This window comes from Uranotaenia lowii, chromosome 2 (assembly GCF_029784155.1).
Source record: "Uranotaenia lowii strain MFRU-FL chromosome 2, ASM2978415v1, whole genome shotgun sequence".
NCBI lineage: Eukaryota > Metazoa > Arthropoda > Insecta > Diptera > Culicidae > Uranotaenia > Uranotaenia lowii.
In genome coordinates this window covers 6,786,877-6,812,309 of record NC_073692.1, presented here as the reverse complement: position 1 = coordinate 6,812,309, position 25,433 = coordinate 6,786,877, and the positions used below count along the sequence as shown (strand labels likewise).

Genomic DNA, 25,433 nt, shown 5'->3' with positions numbered 1-25,433 from the left:
TTCCAAAGAATTTGAAACATTCGTGGCGTTGAATGTTTCCAACTTACAAAGTTACAAAGAAGGGCTAGGAAGGCAAACACGGTGGAGAGCTGGATGCGCCGAATGGAATAATAACGTAATTAGCACTCCGTATACATATAGTTTGTCGAGCTGCTTTAGCATATCGACCCGCACTGGCGAACCAAAACCGAACGCATACACCGTAATTAGCAAGCTTGTAATTAATGAATGACAGTTGTTTTCGATGATGTTCTTGAAACTTAAGGCTACAATTAATTTTTCCGTCTGAGTTCAGTGATATGCAGTGCTGGACAAAGTTCGATTATCGATTGTTTTTCTCCAGAAGTCGTTAAAGCTTTCTTTAGATTTTAATGTGAATGGATTTTTAATTTGATTCTGAATTCTGTTTTGAACCAGTAGACTTCTGTGATACATTCCCTAACCCAGAAGCCCGGAAAAGAAGACAGCAAATTTGCTTGATCCACACTGCGCCTACTGTGTCAGGGTCGTGCATAAATAACCTACACCGGAACGATTTCTGATGACAAATATTATTACATCGTACACAATTCAATAAAGAAAACGACTTCCTCATGGGGAATTAAATGTTGAGCGAAAGTCATCCAATTGCCATGTTAAAACACACAACGTTCATCAAACCTGTGAAGTGATTGAAAAAAAATTGCCCCACTCCCGAGGAAGTGAATAAATCATAGCAAGAAGTACAATATGGTTCACCCCTTTTTTGTTGTCCTTCGAGCGATCAAGAAGTTTTCGCTGGAATAAAAGGGTTGAAAACACTTATGTTTTCGTCAACTTTCAATCGTCGTATCGCATGGGGTTGGTTTTCTTTTTTATGTGCCTTCGAGGACCAAAGGAGAAAAAACTGACAAACCACTGCCGCACGCGACAAAAATATCCCTTTCGAAAGTCGTGCAGTTCGCCTTCCCCTTTGCTTCTAAACGGAGCCGGATGTACACCAACAAGCCTTCTTAAGATGTTCCGACTTGTTTTTTTTTCTCTCGTGTTACGTTATTTTTTTCCCTTCTATCTGTGATGGCATCTTTGCTTTGCTGTTTGGAAGGGTTGCAACCCTGTAGTTCCTAGAAGATCCAAATCAAATCTTCAGAGCTTTGAAAGAGGGGCGTCCGATTTTAGAACGATTATTTGATTGACTTAATGATGATTTATAAGGAGTTTATGGTTCTTTGCGGATCATCGTCACTGGCTTTCACCTTAATGGATGTCCCCGAAATGTGTGTCTACATGTTTGGAAAAAAGGGTGAACCACTCTTGAGAAATTTGTTTAACCTGTTGCACGAACAAAGTGGTTTTAAGAAATAGGTTGAACTTCGAATCTATTTTATTACTTATGAGAGAGAGCACTAAAAGAAACTTAAAAAAACAAATATGCATCGATCTATGACAATTCAATATCAAAATGAAAAATCCATGAAATTAGATTTTCCAACTTTGAACTAGTGGACATTCGTCAACAAAACTGAAAAGTGAATTTTAAATCAAGATAACCACGGACATTATCAACACGTTTAAAAGTTGAGATCTTGATGCTTTTGATTAACTGAGCTGCTTGATTAGGCCTACCTTGATCATCCGACTGCTGCTGTTGCTGCTGTTTTTCGTACGGAGGTGATTCATCCGCACCGCCATAAAACTGTCGATACAGCGGATGATGCCGGGCAATCGTCGTTGCGGCAGCGGTTGTTGTCGTGGCAATACCGGTGGACGTGCCCGTCGAAGAGTTTCCACCGGCTGTCTTAAACTTGGACATGCTACTGTTCATAGTATGCAGCGCCTTCTTCGATTGCGTCGCCGGCAATGGTTGTTCTATTTTGGTAAAATGGTCGCGATTGCTTTTGGTCGATGACAGCGTAACTTGACAGTACTCGGGCTGATCAAAGGTCGTACACTGATTGAGGAATTGGTGGTCTAATGCCACTGCTGCATGTGCACCGCTCCGTTGCGCTACCAAAAGCGGCATAATCAGAAGAATTCCGGCGAGTACTTTCTTAGATTACGATCTTTTATTCACCTTGCTAGCAAGTCCTCTACATTTGCCCAATAATCTTGCACAGTTTTTCATCGTCTGTAAGCGAAAAAAAAAGAAAATTACATGATTGCAAGATATATTATTTATTCTCTAACATTAAGTAATTTCTTCCCTCTCTCTAATACATAGCCTACTTAATTTTCTCCAAATGTTCGCTCCAGTCCCTCAATTATCGCCATCGATACCGTAATTAATGGCTACTACGATGCATAACCGAAAAACAAAACCCATGCGTTCTGCTAGGAATTAATTCAATTAACACCGGTCGGCTTTTTTTTTTGCTCAGAAGAAAACGATCTAAAACTAAACTCATTCCGGAAACATCCCAATTTCGAGCCGAGGGATCAGTCTCTCAGCGCCCAACTGCCCCGGGATAAATAAATAGGCAATAAACGCATATAAATTATCGTTTGCCACTGCGCTTTCTTCACCTGTCCTAGCAATCTTCTTACGGCGATCTGCGAGGTTGGTAGAAAAGAAAACTGACAACATCTTTCCAAAGCCGGAACAAGTGCGCCTCGCTCAGGCAAAAACAAAAGCCTCAAACCCCAGGGTCATCTCATGAATATTGGCTCCGATTATAATAAATTCATATTTTAATGAGCAATTTTCGGGGGTGCGATCCGCTGCGAGTTTAAAGCCTAGAGAAAACTCTCTATTTATATGGGTACTTGAGGTTGTATAATACATCTCATTATCGCATTACAATCAAATTAACAGAAAACAGAACAACAACAGAAAAACAACTGAACGTGAATGGATCTCAGAACTAAACTTGAAAAAAGAAATACACAAATTTGCGCTTGTAGCGCTTACCCACGGCTGAACGTGAGAATGAAGAAAGTTACAATGAATTTATTTTATTGTAATACTTTTAGGTACTGGGCTATACAATACAAATGTTATAATACATAGAAATTTGAATTTGGCTTTTTCGGTCTTGGATGTAGATCAAACAACGATTGTTTTGGAAATACCCGACGTTTCGACCTGTTTTGTAGGTCTTTTTCAAGGGAACTAGAAGTTTATTGAATAAATTGTGTTATGAGCGTTGTTAAAGATTTATTTTTTTTTTGTTTCGATTATAGTCGTTTTACCATCTTTATGGCATTCGCGACTTTATCAACGTTGCAGTTGGCGGATCGTTATTGAAAAACTTATCCGGTACAACTGTGTTCGATGTTTACTCTTGGGCTCGAACTCGCGGACATCGGCTCAGGAGACAACAGACTTGCCAACTGAGCTATATCACAAGCCCGTTAAAGATTTATGAAATGTAGTATGTGGCTCACTTTGCTGTCTGTTGTTTTTGTCGAATTCGTTTTTGTCCATTGATTGCTCGTGTGTTATAAATGGAGTCTTGTTATTGGTTTATGTTCATACATACATTCATTATAAAACATTATAATACATATTATACACAACTTTCAAAATATCCCAACGACTTAAATTTGAGTAGTACATTATTATTTTCTCTTCTTTTCTTTTTTCGTTACACCATTGTCTAGTATATTTTTTTCTCTTTAGACTTTATTTTTGAATTTATTAATGTTTTTTGCTATTTCTTGGGGCTTGTACTTTTCACTCGTGTTCCTTTCTCGCATGTTCTTCTCACTTGAATAAATTTCACAAAAAAACTCAAAAAATCTCATTCTATTTAGCTTTTGATCATTCTTTTTTGCTGATCTTTCTTTACGTACTTCATTAGTTTTTTTTTCCTTCAATACTCTCATCTTTTCCCCCCTATTTCTCTGTGATTCTCTATCTTTGTTGCTCCCTATCTTTTTTTTCCTTTTTTTCTCATATTTTCTTTGGTCTTTCAAAATATTACACAATGTTATGTTTTCACTTACATGAAATAAAACTTCACTTTAAAAAATCTCTTTACCTAGGGAAGGACGGGTACACGGACACAACAGACTAAACAAACATCCTCAATATTTTGAAAATTTCAATTTTTTTTTTTAAATTAAATGATTTAAATTTGTTTGCTAGGAAAAAAGAAAAGGAAAATAGCAAAATATTCGGGATTTTCCAACTTTTCAACAATGTTTCTCATTGAAACACTGGAACAAAACTAGCAAATCTTGGTTGACTGGCAACAAGCGTTTTTTGAAAAAAAAAGTGGCAAGGTCGGGTAGGACGGACACATTAATTTCCCCAGGTATTTCAATTTTTTATTTGTTTAATCTTCCAGATGCCTCCAATACACCTTTGCAAGAGCAAATGTCAGTTAAAATGTCGCCGCTCCACTGTGGGGCAGAATCTATAAAAAGCTTGAACAAAACCTCATTTTTCATTTTTTGGAATAAAAATTCAATATTTATAATTTTGGAAACAAGATTGATAGTTTTTAAATTTACAAAATACCTTGCCTTAGTTATAGCGAGAATACTAGGTATGACATAAAAATGCATAGTTTTTCAACAATTTCAAATATCCCAAAGTATAATTTTTCAGCAAAATTCCACATCAAGTTACATATAAAAATAAATTTTATCGTCTACTGCATGAATTAAGTACGAAGTAAAATTGTGTAATTCAGATATTTATGCCAATAAAACACTTTTTTTAATAGTATCAGTAAATGGTAAGAGTTTTTTTTGTCATTGCTGATTGAATTTTTAAGGCATTATAATAGTTTAAAATGATTTACAATATTGAAAAAAATCTCCAAAAACACTATTCTTCTTCAAATATTTACCACACGTGACACGACATTATTGTGACACATAAGTGCAGTGTTCGGCATCGCTAATTGAAAAATTATCGGGGCTAATTAAATCGCTAACTCATTCAAATTTAGCGATCGCTAATTAAAACCGCTAAATGAGCGGAAAAAGTTATCGCTTCAAGCTTAAAGCGCTAATCGCTAATCGCTAACTGTTTATAAACAATAACGTAAACAGGATGGCAACAGCATGGATTATGGTTGCATCTCAATTGGTTTGCTCAAATACTTTACAAACATAGAATCTGTAATATGATTTTAATCGCCGTAATTTGTATGATTATAATTTTAATGGCATGTGCGGCGGAATGAAAACTAGAGAGAATTTATTTTATAGAATTTGAAAGAAAGGTGGATAGACAGGCATTAGTGCGCCCATAGGAGAAAGCTTGATAGGTGTTGAAATTTTAGGCTAGAGGGCATGTTGATGAAAAGCTCCCATGAATTGCTCCCGCCTTTGCTCTGCATTAGCTAACTATACATGAGAAACCCAGAAAGAGAATTCCCATGTATAGCGAGCCCAATGGTTTGAGAGCGTGTTTTTACGCACACTTCAAACGAGCTCGTTTGAAGTGTGCGTAAAAACACGCTCTCAAACCATTGGGCTCGCTATACATGGGAATTCTCTTTCTGGGTTTCTCATGTATAGTTAGCTAATGCAGAGCAAAGGCGGGAGCAATTCATGGGAGCTTTTCATCAACATGCCCTCTAGCCTAAAATTTCAACACCTATCAAGCTTTCTCCTATGGGCGCACTAATGCCTGTCTATCCACCTTTCTTTCAAATTCTATAAAATAAATTCTCTCTAGTTTTCATTCCGCCGCACATGCCATTAAAATTATAATCAAACATAGAATCTGCACTATTATGTCCAGTCTGTTGAAAAATCTTTAACCAGGTTTCACTTTTTTTCAAACTTTCAAAATAGTAATGCAAAATTCTCATGATATGAGCATTGCCAAACGTGTATCTAAAAAACTAAATGAAATAAAAATGCAAATTCATTCTATGGTGATACTATCTTATATTCATTTTACCTGATTTGATACTTGTAAAAACTGCTTTGTGAAAAGTAAATATCTCATCCACTTAAAAGAAGTTGTAAAAAGCGGATTTTTCCAGCATTAATTATTCGAGACTTTGCCGTGTGAGATAGTAATGTGAGATCTAAAAAAACTTAGAAATTTGGAAAAGCTTTTGAAAATCCATAGATTAACCTAAAAAGCACATTTCAACAAATCACTGCATGTGGATGACCATGCTAAAGTCATGTAAAATATTGATCAAGTAGGCCGTTTACTGTACTTTTGCAAGCAAAAAACAATATCTAAAAATTGACCTTCTAGCTTTGAATAATATAAATGATGTTTCAAAATGGTTTAATACTGTTTAACAATATTTATTGAATTATTTGTCTGAGAATGTTGAGAAAAGAAGTACTTAAAGAGAAAAAAAAAGTTAATCTGTATGAGGCACTTCTGCCCTAAGACCATTCGAAATGACCATTTTCACTTGGAGCGCATTTTGGTGTAAGAACGATGCCCGATGTCTCCGTTACTTGTCAAATGACAAAAAGTTTACCTCTATCAGTAATAATTTGTGAATTTGGGACAAGTAAATGGAAGTTAGCGTTCTTCATTTAGCGGAACCGAAAAATAGCGGAACTTTTTAATTCGCTAGCTCAATCAAAGTTTAGCGGCATTATTAAACCGCTAACAAAAAGTTATCGGACTAACTAGCGATTAGCGGATTAGCGTTTTTGTGCCGAACACTGCATAAGTGATGCTCGCACTCATATGTAGCTTTAAGGTTGGTTTTCCATATTGTCCGGTCTATTCCCGGATATTCAAGAAAGGTCCAATCGGGCCTGAGCTTCGGAATTTTATGGAAAGCTGTCTTAATTTAGCCCGCTAAATTCAGATTAGTCACAAAATTTAGCAAAATTTATAATAAGTTATGATAAATTTTGATGTTTGGTTTTTTTACGCTTTGAAAAAAGATTTGATTAATTTGCGATGAAAAATCCAAATTTCGAGTGATTATTTTCTTCTTACTCTGAATTTTTCGAATAGTACTTTAAAGTGTGAAAGTTTGAAGTGAAATTTCCAATTTTTGCCAGGATTTTCACTAAAAAATCGACTGGATATACCGGCTACGTGCCTTGATAAAATCTGAAATGCTTATTTGATAGCCTTTCGATATTTTTTGCTTTTCCGACTGAATCTCATGAATTTTTGAATTGGGTTGAAAGAACACAATAAATGTTTTAAATACTAGAATCGCTTCGCGGGCCGCACATGAGTGTGCCGAAGGCCGCGGTCCGTGCGTTGCTTATTCCTGAACTAGAGTGTTAAATGGTGATTTTCATTTCTTCCGGGATTCCGGGAATTTTCGAGAAACAGATCGTCAGATTTCCCGATTTCCGGAAACGATAAAATGGCCGGGAAATCGACACTCTACTTCCATCATTGTATACTTTGGACAAGTGAGTCTAGAAAAGTGGTGTATAAAATAAGGCAATTTAATCAAGATTATGGCGAAAAACTAAAATCTTTTATCATTTGGAAGCAACTTAAACAACATTTTCTTCATACCAAAATTATTTACATGGCATTGCTTAAACATGATCTAAAAACGCTCAACTGCATCATAATCTTACCGTAATGTTAAGAACACTAGAGTGGTTGAGTATTGTCTTATGTAAACTTTAAAAAATGATGCTTATTTTGAGGAAAAGACGAATTTGAAAGATTTCCTGTGTTGAACTAATAGATTCAAATTGAGGTTAAAGTTTGATTTTTACCAGTGTAAAGGGAACTTTGTAAAAGTTTTCTAAGAAAAAAAAAGTGGGATATTTTGAGAAAAAAGCGGGACCACGGGAAATTCAACAAAAAAAGCGGAACATTTCCCGCTTTTACGGGACGGATGGCATCCCTAAGTCAACGAGATCATACGATACGTTCGGTTAGGCATTTCAGAGACGCTCACTGAATAAGATAGTAGGGGAGGAGCGGGCTATATGCGCCTATTAAGCTGAACACTGATTTAATCAAATATCACATCGAATATGTGTACAAAAACTATATACACGTGTGCGGGCATCTGTTTTCTATACAATGGAGTAATTTTTATGTTAAAATTTTCTTCTGTTTCCAAGAAAACGATTTTATTGTAAGTGTTGTCTAAAATGCCGAACCTCAAACCGTGCGGGCTAAATGCGCCTATTTATGTTTTGAAAAAATTTCTGTTTTTTGGGCAATATTTCCGTATAATTTCATTGAAACTGCTAGAAAGTAATAATTTACGTACGACAAAGCTGAAGTTTTATAAAAATCTATGTGTATTATAATTTTATGGAATAAAACAAAAGTTAGGGTTGCCATACTATGGAGGCAGTTCATCCATGAGAAAAACTTTATCAAATCTGTTTTTAGATCTCCAATTCTCTCTTAAGATGTTATTCAGAGCTTAGATTTGAAGGTTCAATGATAAAAATCATTTTTTTATTGTATTTAACCTGTTATTTTAGGATGGAGGCATTTTAGAAACATGATGGGGGCATACAAAAACACTCTATTATTCCACTATATAATCATTATTAAAACTCCACAAAAGCTGAAATATGTTTAATTTCTTAAGTTAATTCGAGTAAGAAACAAAAACCATCCTAGTTTTTGTTTTAAGCTTCTTTACGTATAATTTTTAAAAGTCGAAATATTACATCAAAATGTATCAAAACCTTGTATGATTTTTTAAATTTTTATGAGTTTGTAAATTCATAAAATTCTTTCTTGCCCTATGTTCTAAGCGTATCACCCTCAAAATGCATTGGTCGGATAAGCTGTCTAGTCAGCCGTTTCATCAAACAGCCGTAGGGTCATTTAACCCGATAGGCCCATTTAGGAAACCTTTCCCCTAAGTTGCTCTCGAAATACTGGTATCTGAACTTTTCTTTTACTGTGGTTGAATTCAAGGGAATCTTTCGATTGATTTGATTCAGTTTCAGAGACACATGACACCGATTTATTGTGTAGATCAGACAAAGATCCGTATTTGATGTATTGATGTATTGAAAATCATCACAACAACACTAAACAATGTAAGAAAAATCACAAGTACTCAGAAAATGTTTACCAACTTAGCAGGCAATAATCGTTTCTTTTTATCAGCAAGTTGCCTGTGCTGTACTCTAAATTCTAATAAAATACTATACGCATGATACAAACAGTTTAACGCTGGCTTAAGATTTATTGGCCTCTGTCAGACATTTCCCCGTTTTATTCGAATCACATTGATTGTAGTAGGATGCCGGCCGGTAGAAATCAAAATAAACATTATCAACCAGCTCGATTCGGGATTCTCCACTTTTTTTCTGTCCCGATTTCCAATATCACGTGAAGCAATTAGAGTATCACTTGGTGCTATTTTATAATCCGGAATGCCCCACATATGATAAAATGCTATTCAAATGAGCGATAATGGCGGCATTTCATCACTCAATTGCACCTGACTAATCAATATTTGTGCCGTTTTGACGGACACGTACACTAGATGTCACTTCGCACGTCAATTTACCGAATTCAAGACGGCGATGACGACTTGGAAAGAAGAAAAAAAAACCCGGCTGATAAGCCAACTCGAGTGATCGAGGCGCAGCCTACTATGTTTGCCTAAGCGATTCGATATTGTACCAGTTCTAAGCATGGTGAAGCCTAGCGTTGACACAAATGCAGGAAATCGATTGCGCATTTCAAAAGTGGTTCAATTTAATTCAAACAAATGCTAAGCTGATCTGATTTGTATTGCGATTAACTCCTACAGCAATTGCACCGTTTGCAATTACACGTCAAACATACTAAACTCCACTTGACTTTGAATAAATTGGAAAATAACTGCACTCATTACGGCGTCATGTGTTTCGATTTTTTTTGTTGTGCCTCAAACTATCCTCAATCACCGACTCAAGCATGAAATCCTAAATGTCGGTTTTGATAAACAAAAATTCGCCTTTCAAAGAGCGCCCAATTGCACCATCGATCGATCGTGGGAAAGCGGAAGAACCCATTAGAAACGTTTCATTTGCTTGATTGTCGAAAAATACCCGCTCAGATTTTCACACCTTCCCAATCGAGGAGGGTCTGTATGTCGGGAAGTGGAAATTTTGCATAAAGAATTTATAATTGGTCAATCATCATCTTCGGGTTACTTTACCCTCCCAAACGGTTTCCGAGTGTGAAATAATTACAGAAATTGATAATTTTCATCAAACTCACCCGGTGTCGGTCGAGTGGGGCAAAAGAAGGAAAGTAACAACAATAACAACAGGAAAAAACCCGTCAAGTTCATTCTATCCGCGGCCAAACCGGAGACCGGAACACGGGAAACGACCGAAAATAATAAGCCGGACTCCTCGGACTTTAGTGAATGGAAGTTTGAACGATTGGTTGAATGAATAAAGGCGTGTAGAGAAGTACAACAGCAAAGTAAAAAAAAAAAATCATGTGTGGTTATCTGTACCGTACGGTGCGAACTCTTTCACACACATCTTTTCCCCGTTTTTTATGTTTCGTTTTTTTGCTATTTTCATTCACCCTGCTTCACAAAGTAAGCTTATCTGGTCCTAATCATGAACTAATCGTGCATCGCGAATTCGATTAGCGCAGCACATGTTGTGGGCTTTCATCATTGTAGTAAGTACAGGTGAATCATCTTCAGTTTGATTTATCAGTTATTGTAGAGTGAAAATGGAGCAAATTTTGAATTTATTTAATGTTTTTTTTTTATTTTCTTTCATCTTCCAAGAAACATGAATAAATTATCATTATAAGCGGGATTGCTAAAAACTAAAATTAAAAAATTATCAAGAAAACTGAGTTTTTTCACCAAAATACATAGAATATAGAATTGTTGAAATCGACAAGTTTGGTTTAAAATACATGAAGAACGATCCTGAAATTTTGGTTTCATTTTAAGATAAATTGTGAGGCTAAACCAGCAAAAGAATTAAATATCCAAAAATAATGTTGGAATAGCTACACAATCACCAAAAACTGGAGGTTTCAGTAAAACGTCTAGGTGTATACGTAAGTCTTTAAATGTAGATTGTGCTGAAAAATGCTGCTTTACACCTTGATTATCATTTATTCCAGATTTTCTTGTAAATTTGTAAAGATTTGTTAAATCAATCTAATACGTGTTGTGAGCCTACTTGGTTGAATACTTCTACTGAATCAAAGCAATCGAAAGAATAAAAGGGAAACTTTCAATAACTTTGATTCAGTGCTAAATCTAATAAAAAAAACTCAAATTTCTGTTTGAAAAGTTTCAATATTAGTGTAAACGATTTTTTTAAGAGGTAATGTAAAAATGATCCTTGAGTGCTGCTGATGTGATTCGACCGAAAATTAAAATTCAAGTAGGGGACCATTCAAATATTACGTAACGCGTTTAGGGAGGGGAGGGGGTATAGAAGTTTGTTACGGTTGATGAATTTTTGATAGAAAATTTGATAAAAATGTGTTACGTAGGGGGGTTGAGGGGTCAAAAATGACCGAAAATTGCGTTACGTAATATTTGAAAGGCCCCTAGGTAATTTTCTTTCAGTTTCTTCTTGTATGATTTGTAATTTAATGCCTGAGTTTGTTCAGACATGTCCTATTTTTCCATTTTTTTAAAATGGCCTAAAATGGCCCCGCCGCCCGTGCGTTGAATGTATGGGATACCGGGACAAAAATCAAAACTGATGGTTTTGGGCAACTTTTACTCAGAAAGTTGTTGGAAATGATGTGAGCTATTATTGGCATGAATGGCGTATTTTAAAACAATGTTCACAAAAGTGACTCATATACATATATGCATAAGAAATCGTACAAAATGATTTTAACTTCTGAACAATATCTCATTCAGATCAGAATAGAAATTTATTCTGAAAACATTTTTTTTCGTGATCGCAAAAGTAGCTCAAACGCCATTTTTACTTAAAATACCATGAAAAACACGAATTTAATGACGATTTTTGCGCAAATTAAGATATTTCTTCCAATGCAGTATTTTTGCCTGCTTAATGGGCAAACAAGAAGGGCATCTGGAGATAAAATCTACTGTTCACGCCATTAGTTTATACGTAATCACAAAAGTGTCTTAAAAGTCATATGGTTAAAGCTTATTTCAAATTAGGGTTTTCTCAATTTTGAAATAGTAAACCAAATTCAGGATTTTTTCAAGCTTTGAAGTGTAAAATAACTCCTCCGGTATTTCATCCATGTTATATAGACTGGACAGAAAAGTGTACAAATGTTCTTTCCGCTTCAATGGATCTGCTGAATGCCATTGCTCAAAACATGGGGCATTTTCAACCGTCAAAACACCATCTAGAAAAACGTAAATATCTGTAAAACGGGTAATTAAGGGCAGCTGAAACCACTTAGAGCTTTTAAAGGATACTAAAAACGATAACTGGAGAAAAAAATAGAGAGGTATTTTGATATACATTTTTGTAATGTCCAATTGAAGTTTGAATGTCCATTTTCTTGAAATATAAAGTACGCTTATCGATAACACCTTCAAATTTGTATATAAGGAAATAAATCACAGAGATAACCCCTCAAATGTCTTCTACTTACTTGTCTCTTCAGTTCCCATTTCGGTTAGCACATTAAAAGTCACCAACAGATTAGAGAAAAATTAGTAAAATTGAGTATTTTTTTTCTGAAAAAATACTGTGCACGTGTTACGTTGAAACTATCTGACAATATAAGCTTGATACAGGCATATAAGTGCTCCCACGGAATTACTTATACACATGCAGCACACTTCAAACTTATATGAAATACCGCCTACTTGATTTGGTGAAATAAAAATTTCGAATTTTTTATTTTTGTCCATGGGACGCTGCACTGTGCGCCGTGCAAAAAGGTGTAGTAGAAGAAGCGCACTCGCTTCCAAATATGACTGTCTGGGTTGATATTTTTTCATTAAATTTTAATAATATTTAGTTCAACTATTCAACTGACACTGAAAAAAAGATATTCTCGTGGAGAAAGGAAATTTGAGATTGCTTCACAAAATCAGCTGTATTTTTGACAATATTCATTGAAAATACATAAAATTTGAGCGAAAGATGTAAAGATGTTTGATCCTGAAAACTTGATTCCTGATTTGTTTGAAAATAGATTTTTTTTAACAGATCTAAAAATAAGAAAAACAGAGTTTCAGAAAAAACCTGTAAAAAAATTTATATAAGAATTTGAGCTTGAGCCAAAAAACGTATGAGGAAGCATATTTAAGAGTTGAAAGACGGATATAAGATTAGAATAAGGTGAAAGATGTTGAAAATGAGCGCGAAAAAAAAAATTTTCAGATAAAAAACACTATTCTGCTAATATCATAAAGTTTTAAAATATTTTCGACTTTTTATATTAGACCGTTTTGAAAGCTTTTCAACTTATTTACCTTTCATCTATATCTCGTTTTTAAAAAATTTAAAGTAAGTCTGAAATTTATCAGAGAAGTTCAATAAGGTTAATGCAATGTAGTGACGAATATTTTAAAAATCACAATTTGTAATGAATTTTTACATAATGCCTTACGGAGATTGCTTTAACCATTAATTTATTTTTATAGTTTTTGGCTGTATCGATATTATTAATTATCTCATGATAACATTTATATAGGCAAAGAGAAATGAATAAAAATATGTTTTGTAAGCAAACTTTTAGTAAATCCGTCTATCATTATTTATTCTAGCATTTTGACTACAAGCACATCTCTCATCGATTAAGTCAAAATAACATTCAACAACTTTGTCGATTATCCTTCATGGCGACATTTCTAATCATAAATTCCGAGGAAGAATGTCCTTAACGGGTTAAATTCCTATAAAAAAGAATATAAAAAATCATAAATTCCAAGCACGGTGTAGAATTTACGTTCTCTCATTTTATGAGTGCCAGTCAAAGGGCCTTTAAACTTAAAAAGCCTCCACAGCAGCAATGCCTTAAAAACAGTTAAAAAATACCCTAAATTGTGACTAGGCAGCATGAGCACGGTGATAATTCAATTCAGGTTTTGTAGAATGCAACCGCCAAAAATAAGCTATCTTACTTCGTGAAGTCTATAAAATTGAATATTTCATAAAAATAGATCGGAACGGACTCACCAATGCAGGATAACTGGAGTCAATTCCAGCAAGCATTACATCGCGTCCTGACGTGCTAGATTTTTCATGTCAGCATGTAAAAGATGCTACCACACGTTCTAGCCGATCGAATCAATATAACCGAAATCCAGAAGCTAAAAAGCGGAGGTTTAGATGCGCCATTGACCAAATTCATTGAAGGCACATTTCTTGAAGGTTCATTGCTCGAAGGCGTGTATTCAAAACTCCTCATTATTTCGTCTGTCGGCTTCGCTCTCGGCCCGAATCACCACCCACCGTACCTACTCGGAGAGCAAACAAACACGTTTTGCACAGCGTGAATTGCAGCACCTCACTAGAATGAAGATTAAATGTGCTTTCCAATGAATATACTCTTGGTTGGTCCAAACAAAGTAAAAGCACTGATAATCCGGGTACAACATGACGGTGGACCACAAAAACAGATGAAATTTCAATTTGTAAAAAAATCGCGCAAAGTAGTGAACTTTGAAAAATTCCAGTTAATTCAATTTTTGTTGCATCAAAAATCTAAAGACAGCAAAATGTTGGAATTTTGATACATTTTGTAGTCATATTTTTTTCAAAACTCTACCATCGCTCAAACAGTATTTACTAGCAATCGAATGAAAAGTAGGTTTTTTAGACCTTCTTGTCTTGTCTTTTTCTTGTCTTCATGATGTAGGCATTAACTTCAGCTTTCATATGCATAAGGCAAATATTTTTTTGGACGTGTAACATATGAACTACAGCAGTTTTCGTGAGGCATGTTTTTTCGGATTTTTTTTCTTTCATGCTGAATAACGAGAAAACTAGTAACTTTAGCTATATATAATGTTCTAAACATATTTTACTGACATTACAAGGTTTCTTTTGATGTAAGTTATGTTTAAATCGGTCCAACACGCCAAAAGTCATAACGATTTGAGCTTGTGGTGTCAAATTGACACCACAAGTGCTGATTAGGGTAATGAAATCTAATGCGGATGAGGGTTAATTCGTTTTTTAATTGAATATTTTCTATTTCCAATCATGTTTTACCCAGAGCAAAGGCGTAACAATTTATGGGAGCTTTTTATCAACCTACCCTTTAGCTTTAAATTTTAACACATGTCAAGCTTCCTTCTATTTATCCACCTTTCATTCATAACCTATTGAAATAAAATTTCTCTCTAGAATTTCATCACGCCGAACATGCCATCTATGATTTCGAATCATTTCCAACCAAAGCAGGAATGAAGTTTTTATCAATTACCAACTTTTTTGGTGTAAATTTTTGGTTTTGTGAAAGAAAAATCTAAAAAAACATTGATTACGATAGTTTCCATACAAATATTTGTCTAAAAAAGAATGTAATCGTTCTATTGTGTTGTAATCCTACTTGATCGAATAATTTAACTGAATCTTTCGATTGCTTTGGTTCAATGAAATCGCTTTTTTGGGCGATAATGTACCTCATTTATAAACCGGTTCCATTTTTGATCGACTAAATCGATTTTAACGAAACTTTGCCAAGTACTAAAACACAAATTTTCACATCTTTTGGTCAAATTTTAAGTATTTTCAATCAAAATTGTCAAAAATACAGGGAATTTGGTGAAGCAATCTCTAATTTCCCCTTTTCTCGAGAATAGCCGTATCTTTTTTTCCAGTCATAGTACAGTCTTCAAATTTTTTATAGTGTTAGTTGGATAGTTGAAATTTTGTGAAAATTTTAAGGAAAAACATCAACCCAGACAGAAATGGCAGCTAGTTGGAAGCTAGTGCGCTGCTTAACACGATTTAATTCTTTTTTGAACGCAACTGCATATAACTATTTTTTCCTTTAAAAATGTTCACTAATGGTGCCGGCTACGTCCTACTGATTAATATTTCAGACATTTGTATGACGAGTGTTTATTTCGATATTGTCAAGGTTTAATCAACAAACTTTTTTTTGAGAAAAAATAAACGATCAATTACATTCAATAAAATTATTGCAAGTCGAGCTTGAGCTAAGATACGCACAAGTGAGACAACAAAACACGCCAAATCCTTCAGGGTCAAATCAAATATTGAACAGATTTGTAATTGAAGAAAAACAGTAGAACTTGACGCTGCTGCGAATCTAAGATAAATTATTCATTGCAATTTTTCGGTTATTTTTGTGTCTATTGAAAATAAGTTTTTTCTCATACTAATGATCCTTTGATTGGTACATTTACAGCATTTTGAGAATAACTATCCAACTACGTCTCTAAAATGTATTTAATCGGAAAAGTGAGCTCACCGCCTACTGTGTGTGTTGTTACTCAAAAAGCCTAAAGTTTTTATAACTTGTTTATGTTTCTAGAAGGCTTTAAAAGAAAAAGTCTTACTCCTTCATTCAGCATTCAAAACGATTGCATTGAACTTCTGTATTGTGATTAGTGCAATTGAACCCACTCATCTGATAAATGTTCGCATTGGGAAAGGTTATGGCAGGTCATCAGTCAGAGGTTTTTTTTCTTTCATATGTGGCTAATAGTACGAGCAAAATAAATCCACACACTTTGTGTAGTACTACGACTACACACAATCTTTCTGACGTCAAGTTCACTCATTGATGAGTCTTCGTTCGCTCGTTCGCACAAACAGACCCACAACACGCTTAACTTACGTTGTCGATTCGAAGAAGTTCCGAAAATAGTTTTCCGGGCGTCACACCGGAAGTGGCGGTCTAGTTTCTTCTTTATTTTTTTTTCTCGGAGCTCAAAACAGAATCAGCTGTTTACTAGCTCTACCGCGCCGAAAAACTACGTCCACATGGATGGACGGACACAAATCCACGTGGTGGACGACGTCTTTCTGCTAATCAGCCGTCACGCACGAATCGCTTCATTTATATCCTTTTTTTCTAAGTGCGGCGGCAGAACGCTCCGGACGAGTCTCGTTGATACGGTAAAATAAGATGTCGATTACGCCATACCGTACCTACTTTCTTCCACCTTCACCTTCAGCAAAGGAAACTTTCGGCTGCTCGCCACACTGACCTCACCATTCATACTAGGTATCAGCTCATGTCAGACCCCAACACCATGGCTTTGCTCACTGATGATGATGATCATGATGGTAATGTTGATGATACCGGTCTTTGTCCGGTGTGTCGAGTGCGTAAAGCCACAGAAAATCAACACATCACCACACCGATATAGCAACCGATGGCCGCGCCAAGTGGCACACCGGGTGAGCCAGTTAGTTTAGTTGGCTGCCGATTTGGAATGATGCCCAGACATACCGCCACCCGTTTTTCCCGTCAATTGACGGTGGTGGTGGCTGCGGTGGCCAAACGACGGGTCCGACCCTCCCTTTGCCACTAAATACCAAACAACGAGATGATGGTCATCTCTGCTGACGATACTGAAGATGGGCAGGCAAAGCAAAAAAAAACAGGCCACCATTCCCATACAATAAGGAGCGCCACCGCCGACGGCATTTCTGCTCGCTGCCAAACGGAAGAAGCATGCTGAATACCCACGGATTGTTCCTTAGCGTGCACCGCTGTTGGTCCGTGTGAAAGCACCATCACCGTCATCGCTTGTAGAGGTAGTAGGCCAGGGAAAATCATCATTCGCGCATATCAACACGTTTAAACTTTTCGGCGTCAACATCAACCGACTAACTGGACTGTGTTCGCACGAAAACCGCCAGTAGGCTTTTGCTCCCGTTTGTCATCCGTTGTCCTTAGCTAAATTTGTCGTCGTCTTCCGTTCACTTCGTTGGCCGTGATCCATTCGCGCGGCATCCATTGAAGAATTCCAAAAACAAACAGCCGATTTAGAACGAACAAACGACCCAACGACAGAACCAAGGTAATGAGTCAGTCTTTAGTGATTACGATGAGTGCCGATGAAATTTCAATGCCTACTTCGAATCGTCGTAACTATCGGTTGCTTGCATCACACACATCATTTCCTTATCATTTTTATCATGATTTACATATCAGTTAATTTCTTCGAAGCAATATTTACCTTTCTTGAAACCTTTGCGATAAAAACTGCCTTGACATTTCGGTGTTTCCCAATACAATTTTAATTTTTCTATACCGCGCCACACGCTTTTCAGTTCGATGGGATGGCATGGCACCGCACAGCGTGTGTGTGTTTATGTTTTCCATCTTATTTCCACCTGTTTCGCGTCGTCTTAGGTCGTTGCATTGATACTTACGACAGGTAGGTTCTGTGGGCTGGGTGATAGGCACATTTGGCATGTTCGCTGTCACCAAGCGGATGGTTTTTGACTTTTTAGAATACCTCTTTCCCCACCCATTGCCTCTGCTTCCAGCGACTGGTTTTTCAAATTATGTGTGAATGCCACAATTCGATCGCTTTCAATTGACGAATATTGATGATGGAGTGCGGCGCTTTTCTTCTCTGCCGAAGCTTAATTGCGTCAGCGCGTTTCACTTGTCGAACACGCGGAATGTAAATAGGTTTTCAGTGATAGACGGAACAGAGTCTTTTTTTTTCTAAGCCGGAAGATAACGAAACACCGAAGTTTCGGTACCGGTACTGTTCTTGGAAAATTTCGAAGCCAACTTTGGCTACTAAGTGACAACACAGATTCGATCTGAATAGATCTGATAATTTATTATATTTACTACAGATTATTTACGAAATGTTTTTTGCATATATAGACATGATATTTTATCACCCTATGCTTCTTAATAGTCCTGAATCAAGCAATCACAACTCTCCTTGGAAATATCTTACAATAAGTGTTTGGGATTAGTAACTACATCATTCTTCCACAGATCGTTCAAAAGTCCCACACCAAAGTCTCAGTCGCATTCTTCAGAAAAGCCAACAACAAACTTCCTCCTTTTTCCATTATCCATATCAATTAAATAGAAATTGCGCTTGAATTAACTCACAAAGCCAACTTAAGTCTAGGGCATAAAAGCTTGCACGACTAGATTATGTATCGGAATTTTGTTTATCGCCGCGCTTTAATGTAACTTAAATTTATCGACGTTTTAGAATAAATTTATTCGAGTTTTCAAAAGTGTTTTTTAATGCGTATATCGATTATGGATCAGTGCCTAACACGTCGCAGTTTTAGACCTTTTAAGGGAATTTCATTAGTTTTCTAGGTAATATGTTTATATTTCTAGTTCAATCCATTTACGTTATAAGTAGTAGAATCGGACAAAAGCAATTATAGGTTTGTAGGTTAACACAAGTGATCCAGAAATATTTTCTTTTACTAATATTTTCATTAAACATCGTCATTTATTGTGACCAATGTGAAAAATGCACAGCTCTTTAAGCCGTAAATTAAATTTTCGTATCCCACTCGAACTTATTCTCATTACTTACTAGCTGACCCGGTGTGCTTTACTACACCTTCCATGGAAAAAATTGAGTTAGTTAAAATTATTTTAATAAAATTAAATTTAAATAAATTGAATTTCAATATTATTCAAAAGCTAACTATGTTTCTAAATTAACTTGAGTCTACGTTTAGACTTGAAGCTTAAAATTTTGAAGATCCACAATAGGAGGGATCTTCAATACAATAAATAATCCCCCCCTTTATTACCATCATCGTGCCATTCGTGTCTTTTTAATAACATAATACATTTATTGAAATAGGAAGCGTCTATCAATACAATAGGGCTAGGTGGGGTAATTATGAACAAAATTTCTTCATTTGGCACATTCACAGCCACCATATGTTTATTTCTTATCATAAATTCTGAAAACCTGCCAATATTGAATGTTTCCGTGCTCTTCATCATTCTGTAGAGCAACTTTTTTTTCTTGGTCGCAACCCACGTCCTTGAGACATCTGTTCATAACTACCCCGTCTGTTCATATTTACCCCCCTGTCTAGGGGGTAATTATGAACACGGATTACGGACTTGGTATAAAATTTTTGAGAAGTAACAGTATTTATACGTTACATTTACCCATAGTAAGCAGTGTATGGTGATTTTTTACTTAAAAAATTATGTTCATAATTACCCCAAAACCTGTTCATAATTACCCCGAACGCTGTTCACATTTACCCCGAGATTTGTCCAATATGATTTATATGGTGTCAGAAAATCTCAATTCAACACCAAATAATGAAAATAATTAGCAGTAATAAGAAAATGGATTGTTTTATAAAAACTCAATTCAATTCATGTATAAAACTTATAAGTTAAAGAAATGTAATCAAAATTTAGAGGTAAAACAACGCTACAGCTATTTAGTGTTCTTTTGTATTGTTTTTTTTCTATCTTTTGTGTCGGTAGTTAAATTTTTTGTTGCATCTTTTACGTTTTGGTTGGTTTCTTTTTCTTTCATATCTTTCTGTCGTTGCAGATCATTTTTATTTGATAGGACCTCTCCATGCGTGTGAAATTTTAGGCGAGTTAGGCTACTCGATAGTTTTTACATCCGTTTTAAATGTCTTACACAGCAAACATCAAGTTTTTACCTGAATGTCGTAGGTGCTGCTTTCCACGTACGTGCGAGATATCATGAAATTAAAGCCTATACATATACAGAAAATTCTATTTTTTTTGAAAGATGGTTGTTTCACAAAAACACCCATCAAAATCTTCTTGGATCAGTGAACAGTCATATTTTTCAAAGCTTGCCAATTCTATATGAGCGACTGTTTTTAAAAATATTTACACTAATTAATTTTTTTATCGACTGTATTAGTAGCTCTATTTTCTCAAAACAAAATTATTACTGCAGAAGTTTTCATCACCAAACTGAATGAGAAAATCTTCAAACAAAAAAATTTCATTTTGTTCTAAATTTTAGAAAAATGTATTCGAACAAATAAAGATTGAAAAAAGTAACTAAGTATAAAAATAAGACTGCAAGAAAATAGATTTTGGATCTTTGTTATCCGAATGTAACTCATAAACAATTATTCTTTGCTGTAATTCTAATGCTCTCAATAGCAGCACGTTGTCCAAACATTCAAGAAAATTTATCTTTTTGATCTATGTTTTGTGGACTTATTCATCTATTAAATTTATCGTGGTTTTTCATATATTTTACTGTTGATCACAGAGATTTAAGGTTCATAATAATGTTAAATTTCACGCGGTAATATATAAAAGCTCGAGCAGCAAACCTTTTGTTAAAAAATGGGGAATTTTATTTTAAGTATAATAAAAAATTTCTCCAAGTCTGGTTTGTAACCTTGTTATTTATCAATACAAAAAAACTGGTTTTGGAAGGACTTAAAACCTTTATTCGGTGTTATAAAACTATTCCTGGGATACAGGTTTTCGGTTTCGGTATAACTATCCGTACGCACCACTCACTAAACCTGAGAAAACATTTGACTTCATTTTTTTCTATCAACAAAAAGCAAGTTCATACCACTATTTTTTCAAACAAAATTAAGACTCGTTTAGATGCTGATTTAGTTTTTTTTTCAAAATTTCTGTTTTATAAACTTAAGTTTTATTAACTTTTGATAAAATTGTGTGCAAAACATTTTTTCAAAGACTGAAAAGATCTGGCATAGCTTTTTTTTTCTTAATCCGAATCTCGTTTTTGGAAGAAAAAAAAATCAATTTCTCAAAAATTCAAAACTTAACACATTGTGGACTTAATTTAATTATGAAATTTGGTCCAGTAAGTTCCTGGGATATAGAATGCCGAGTGTTGATTTTTCCTGACTATGATTTCTTCACGGTCCTGTGTTACGATCTTACAGAAGGGGGGGGGGGGGGGTATTTTTGTGAGATATTTCTTACAAGAGGAGGAGGGGGAAGGGGGTCTGGAAATGCTTGGGTAACAAATGAATGACCGCCTAAGTTGATGAATAAAACATTTGACCATCAAAAAGCCAAAGAAATGTCAGGAGATGTGTGTTCATAATTACCCCATAGGACGAAAACTACGGGGTAAATATGAACACTCATCTGTGCACCAGTGCGAATAAAATTTTTCAAAAATTTTTCAAAATCAAGATAAAGCATCATAAACTGGATGTAAAATAGGTGAAAACAACATTCCAGCTGGATTTCCAAAGATCAGATATTCAAAACATTGAACCTTGTCGAAAACGATTTCCGTTTCTCGAGGTAATGGTTTTTTAAAACCTCTGAAATGATATCATAAGGATTTGAAAATAGATCGGAAACAGCTTATAGCTATCAATTTTATGTTAAACTACCACTTTTGGAACTTTTTGTTTTAATTCATCCCCCACAGCAGCGCGTATTGCACTTGTTCGGAATTACCCCGTGTTCATAATTACCCCACTTGACCCTATATCATCTTATTTTGTAAAAAATAACATTGGTCAAATCTATAAACCATCGTCGATAATGTCAAAACGCTTACGTTTAAGAATTTTTAACAAAACATCTATCGAGGAATTTATCATGTTTTTGTCAATTTTGTATGGGAACTCCCTTTTTGGATTCGTAGGGGTTTGAAAGTGTTATAGTAACCATTCTCGGTCTTAAAAACGGCAACACACCAAGTTTCGCGTTGAACGATTCAGTAGTTTCCAGAAGTTGTTCGAATTGTGTCATATTTTTATTGACTTTGTATGGGAGCCTTTCCACTTTTAAGTTGGAGTGGTTTTTAAGTATTTTAGACCCCAAAAACTCTTGCATACCAAATTTAAAATTGATCGGATCAGTAGTTTTCGAGTATATACTGTCCCTACTCGCATAACAGTTCCATATGAAAAAAAAACGAGCAAGCAAGAAAATGAGCTTTTTCTGTTTTGGAATATATTTTTGAATTATTACAACTTTCAGAATATACAAAAGTCGTTTGTTGGAATGTTTTCTAGGCTTTTACTACGACCCAGAACACCTTTTTTCCGTTATGGGACTGTTATGCGATTATATACGAATCTTGTTTTCAAATCTATTTGCTTAACAGTCCCATGCCGAATTTATTTTTATTTGCCATTATACTGTTTTTCCTTAGATTAAATTAAGTATTTCTGAGCAGTTATCAACTATAAAAGCATACATCTGGGGAAATTCTTAAGTTCCATGCGGTAAGATGGACCTTTTTGTATCTGGTATATCTGGTAGTGTTTTTTCTTAGAAAGTCATCCCTTCTATCTTTGTAGCCAGTTTTCAAATACTATTTTGAATATTTTGTCATCAACTTATCAAAATCTTCTTTAGAAATGACTAAGACTGTCAATCTATGGTTTTTCACCAAAAATGAACCTTTAAAATTTAATAAATGTGTGATAATTCACATAATATGGGACTCTTATGCTTATCTCTCTCTTAATTTCTAGAACAAACTACCCCTTTTTATTGTTTTATATTGAAGTCCTATGTCAAAAAGGACGAATTGTCAGGTTTGATGAAAAATGACGAAAATGCATATGGGACTGTTATGCGAGTAGAGGCAATATAGGGAACAGATAGATAGACAGACAGACAAACATTCATAAGTATCAATTGATTACAACCTACAAATCGCTGTTTTTGATTTTTTGAAATTTTGGTTTCAATTTTAAGAGCGATTTAATTTTGTGACGTCACAACGCGCCAGTTTCTTGAAACACAATGTAGCAAAGCGTTGTGATTCCACGAAATTTTATTTTCATCTATACGAGAAATAAATCAAACTGTAATCAGAAAATTAATACTAAATTTACTAAAAAAACAGCTTAAAACTTAACAAATAATGTTATTTAGTGATGAAATTGATCTATTTAATCCCAAAAAAACTGTATTGAATCCAGATAGGGCCATATAAGCAGATATAGTTTGCAACACTGCGCACATCAATTTTATTCGAAATTTATTTGTGCGGTCTCGTGAATATTATTCTGAAAAAAAAATAACAAATGCTAGAAAAAACTTATTCGTAAAAGCATTTAAATCTGATTCTTTTGAATATTTTTAATATTTAACTGTAAAGGAAAAACAAGTGATAATTTCAAAAACTTTTTTTTTTAAAAAAAACGAACACAAACACATACAGGATCTCAATGAAACATGATGTTTCCTCGAAGAGATTCCTTTTTTCTTAACTCTAAGTGTAGTATAATTTTGCATGTGTCTTCGCGCTAGTACATATTTAAATTGGCTTAATTTTGAAATTCAGTTAAATGTCTCTTTTGAGGGATTATAAGGGAATCTTAAGGAATAAGGGAATCAATTTAGATTTTCTAGTAACATTCTTTAAGGTGGAAGTTTTATTGAAAGATAATTCAATTTTATGAACATAATGCCAGTAATTAATAGAAGTTATAGAAGCCATAAGCGGATTTTTATTCCAATATAGATATATGAAGAACTTAAACTTTTTGCAAAATTTTCATTCAAATCCCAGATAACTACCTATTTTTTGATTCAAAAAGATTATTCTAGAAAATCGATGAGGATTTCATTTCTATGAAAGTTAGTTAGTTTATTCTCGAATCAAGGTTCAATAAGCGCGATTTTTTATACTTGTATCGAAGAAATACTTAGATAGCGTGTAAGTAAAAAGCCTTTTGAATAATAACAGCAAATCAATTTCCATGACGTCACAACGCATTCTTTACCCGGGTGCAACTCACAACATTTTGAACCGATTTTCATTCTCAAAATTGCCTTTAAGTCCTCTCAAAAGTTTAAAGAAACCCCCAATCTTCGAAAAATGTGACATTTAAAGGAATCATAAATTGAAAAACAGTAGAATTTTCATGACGTCACAACGTTAAAATAAATGTTTTTATCATCGATTCTAGAGCGTAAACTTGCAGTGATTATTTTTTATCTCATATTTTTCTCAAAAAATGGCTTTTTTAACATCAATTTGCAATAATTTTTTAGACATAATTAAAATCAATTTATTTTTTATACTAAAATTTTTAAATTTCAACGATAACATACTCATTTCGAAAGAAAAAAGATAACTAAAAATCTTTTGATGGAAAATGAATCTCAAAAAATAATTTTTCTAATGGTGTGCCATAAATTTTTGAATTATGAAAAATAAAAATCGGTTCTCCAGTTGACGGGTGCTTGGAATGGGTCTAAAGATCTAATAATTCCAAGTCATATATTATGTTTTACTATAATTTTGAGTCATTTAAAATAATAATAACAAAATTTAAAGTGTAAAAAACAAGTTTGATAATGACAACATTCGATTTTGGCAACACAAAATTAACGAGCGTGTTTCCAAAAAACGAACAGGGTCTGTATTTATATCAGCTCGATCATTCCAGCATTAGACTGAGTCGATCTGGGGCTATTTTTGAATTTCCCAAACCCTGGGATCTAAAGCGCTTCGTTTACACGAGTAAATTTGAACTTTTAGATTCGTATGGGAAAATTGAATATTTTGTACTGAAAAATCAACATCATTTTTGTTTCTTCTGTGCAACCGGGCCTGCTAATGGGTTTTTTGCCAGTTTATAAATTTTCAAATGAATTTTTCCGCTCAGCAACTTTGTCGAAGGCCATAACTTCCTATCTAATTAGGAAAAAAAGTTATGAGCTGTTTAACAGGGCTATGTCTTTTGGAATT

General features: G+C 34.7%; 2 protein-coding genes across 4 annotated transcripts in view; one reads left to right on the top strand and one right to left on the bottom strand.

Annotated features, from left to right (window-relative positions):
* LOC129745692 (60S ribosomal protein L9) overlaps positions 1-25,433 on the top strand; it is a 285,451-nt gene that overhangs the window by 40,692 nt on the left and 219,326 nt on the right. The gene's annotated exons all lie outside the window — the stretch shown is intronic.
* Positions 1-25,433, bottom strand: part of LOC129745684 (POU domain protein 2-like) — a 202,635-nt gene that overhangs the window by 173,539 nt on the left and 3,663 nt on the right. For all 3 annotated transcript variants that reach the window (XM_055738959.1, XM_055738960.1, XM_055738961.1), the window contains exon 2: positions 1,606-2,107. In XM_055738959.1, coding sequence (XP_055594934.1) covers positions 1,606-2,002 — 397 coding nt within the window. In that variant the 5' untranslated portion in view covers positions 2,003-2,107. The remainder of the gene's footprint in view (positions 1-1,605; positions 2,108-25,433) is intronic.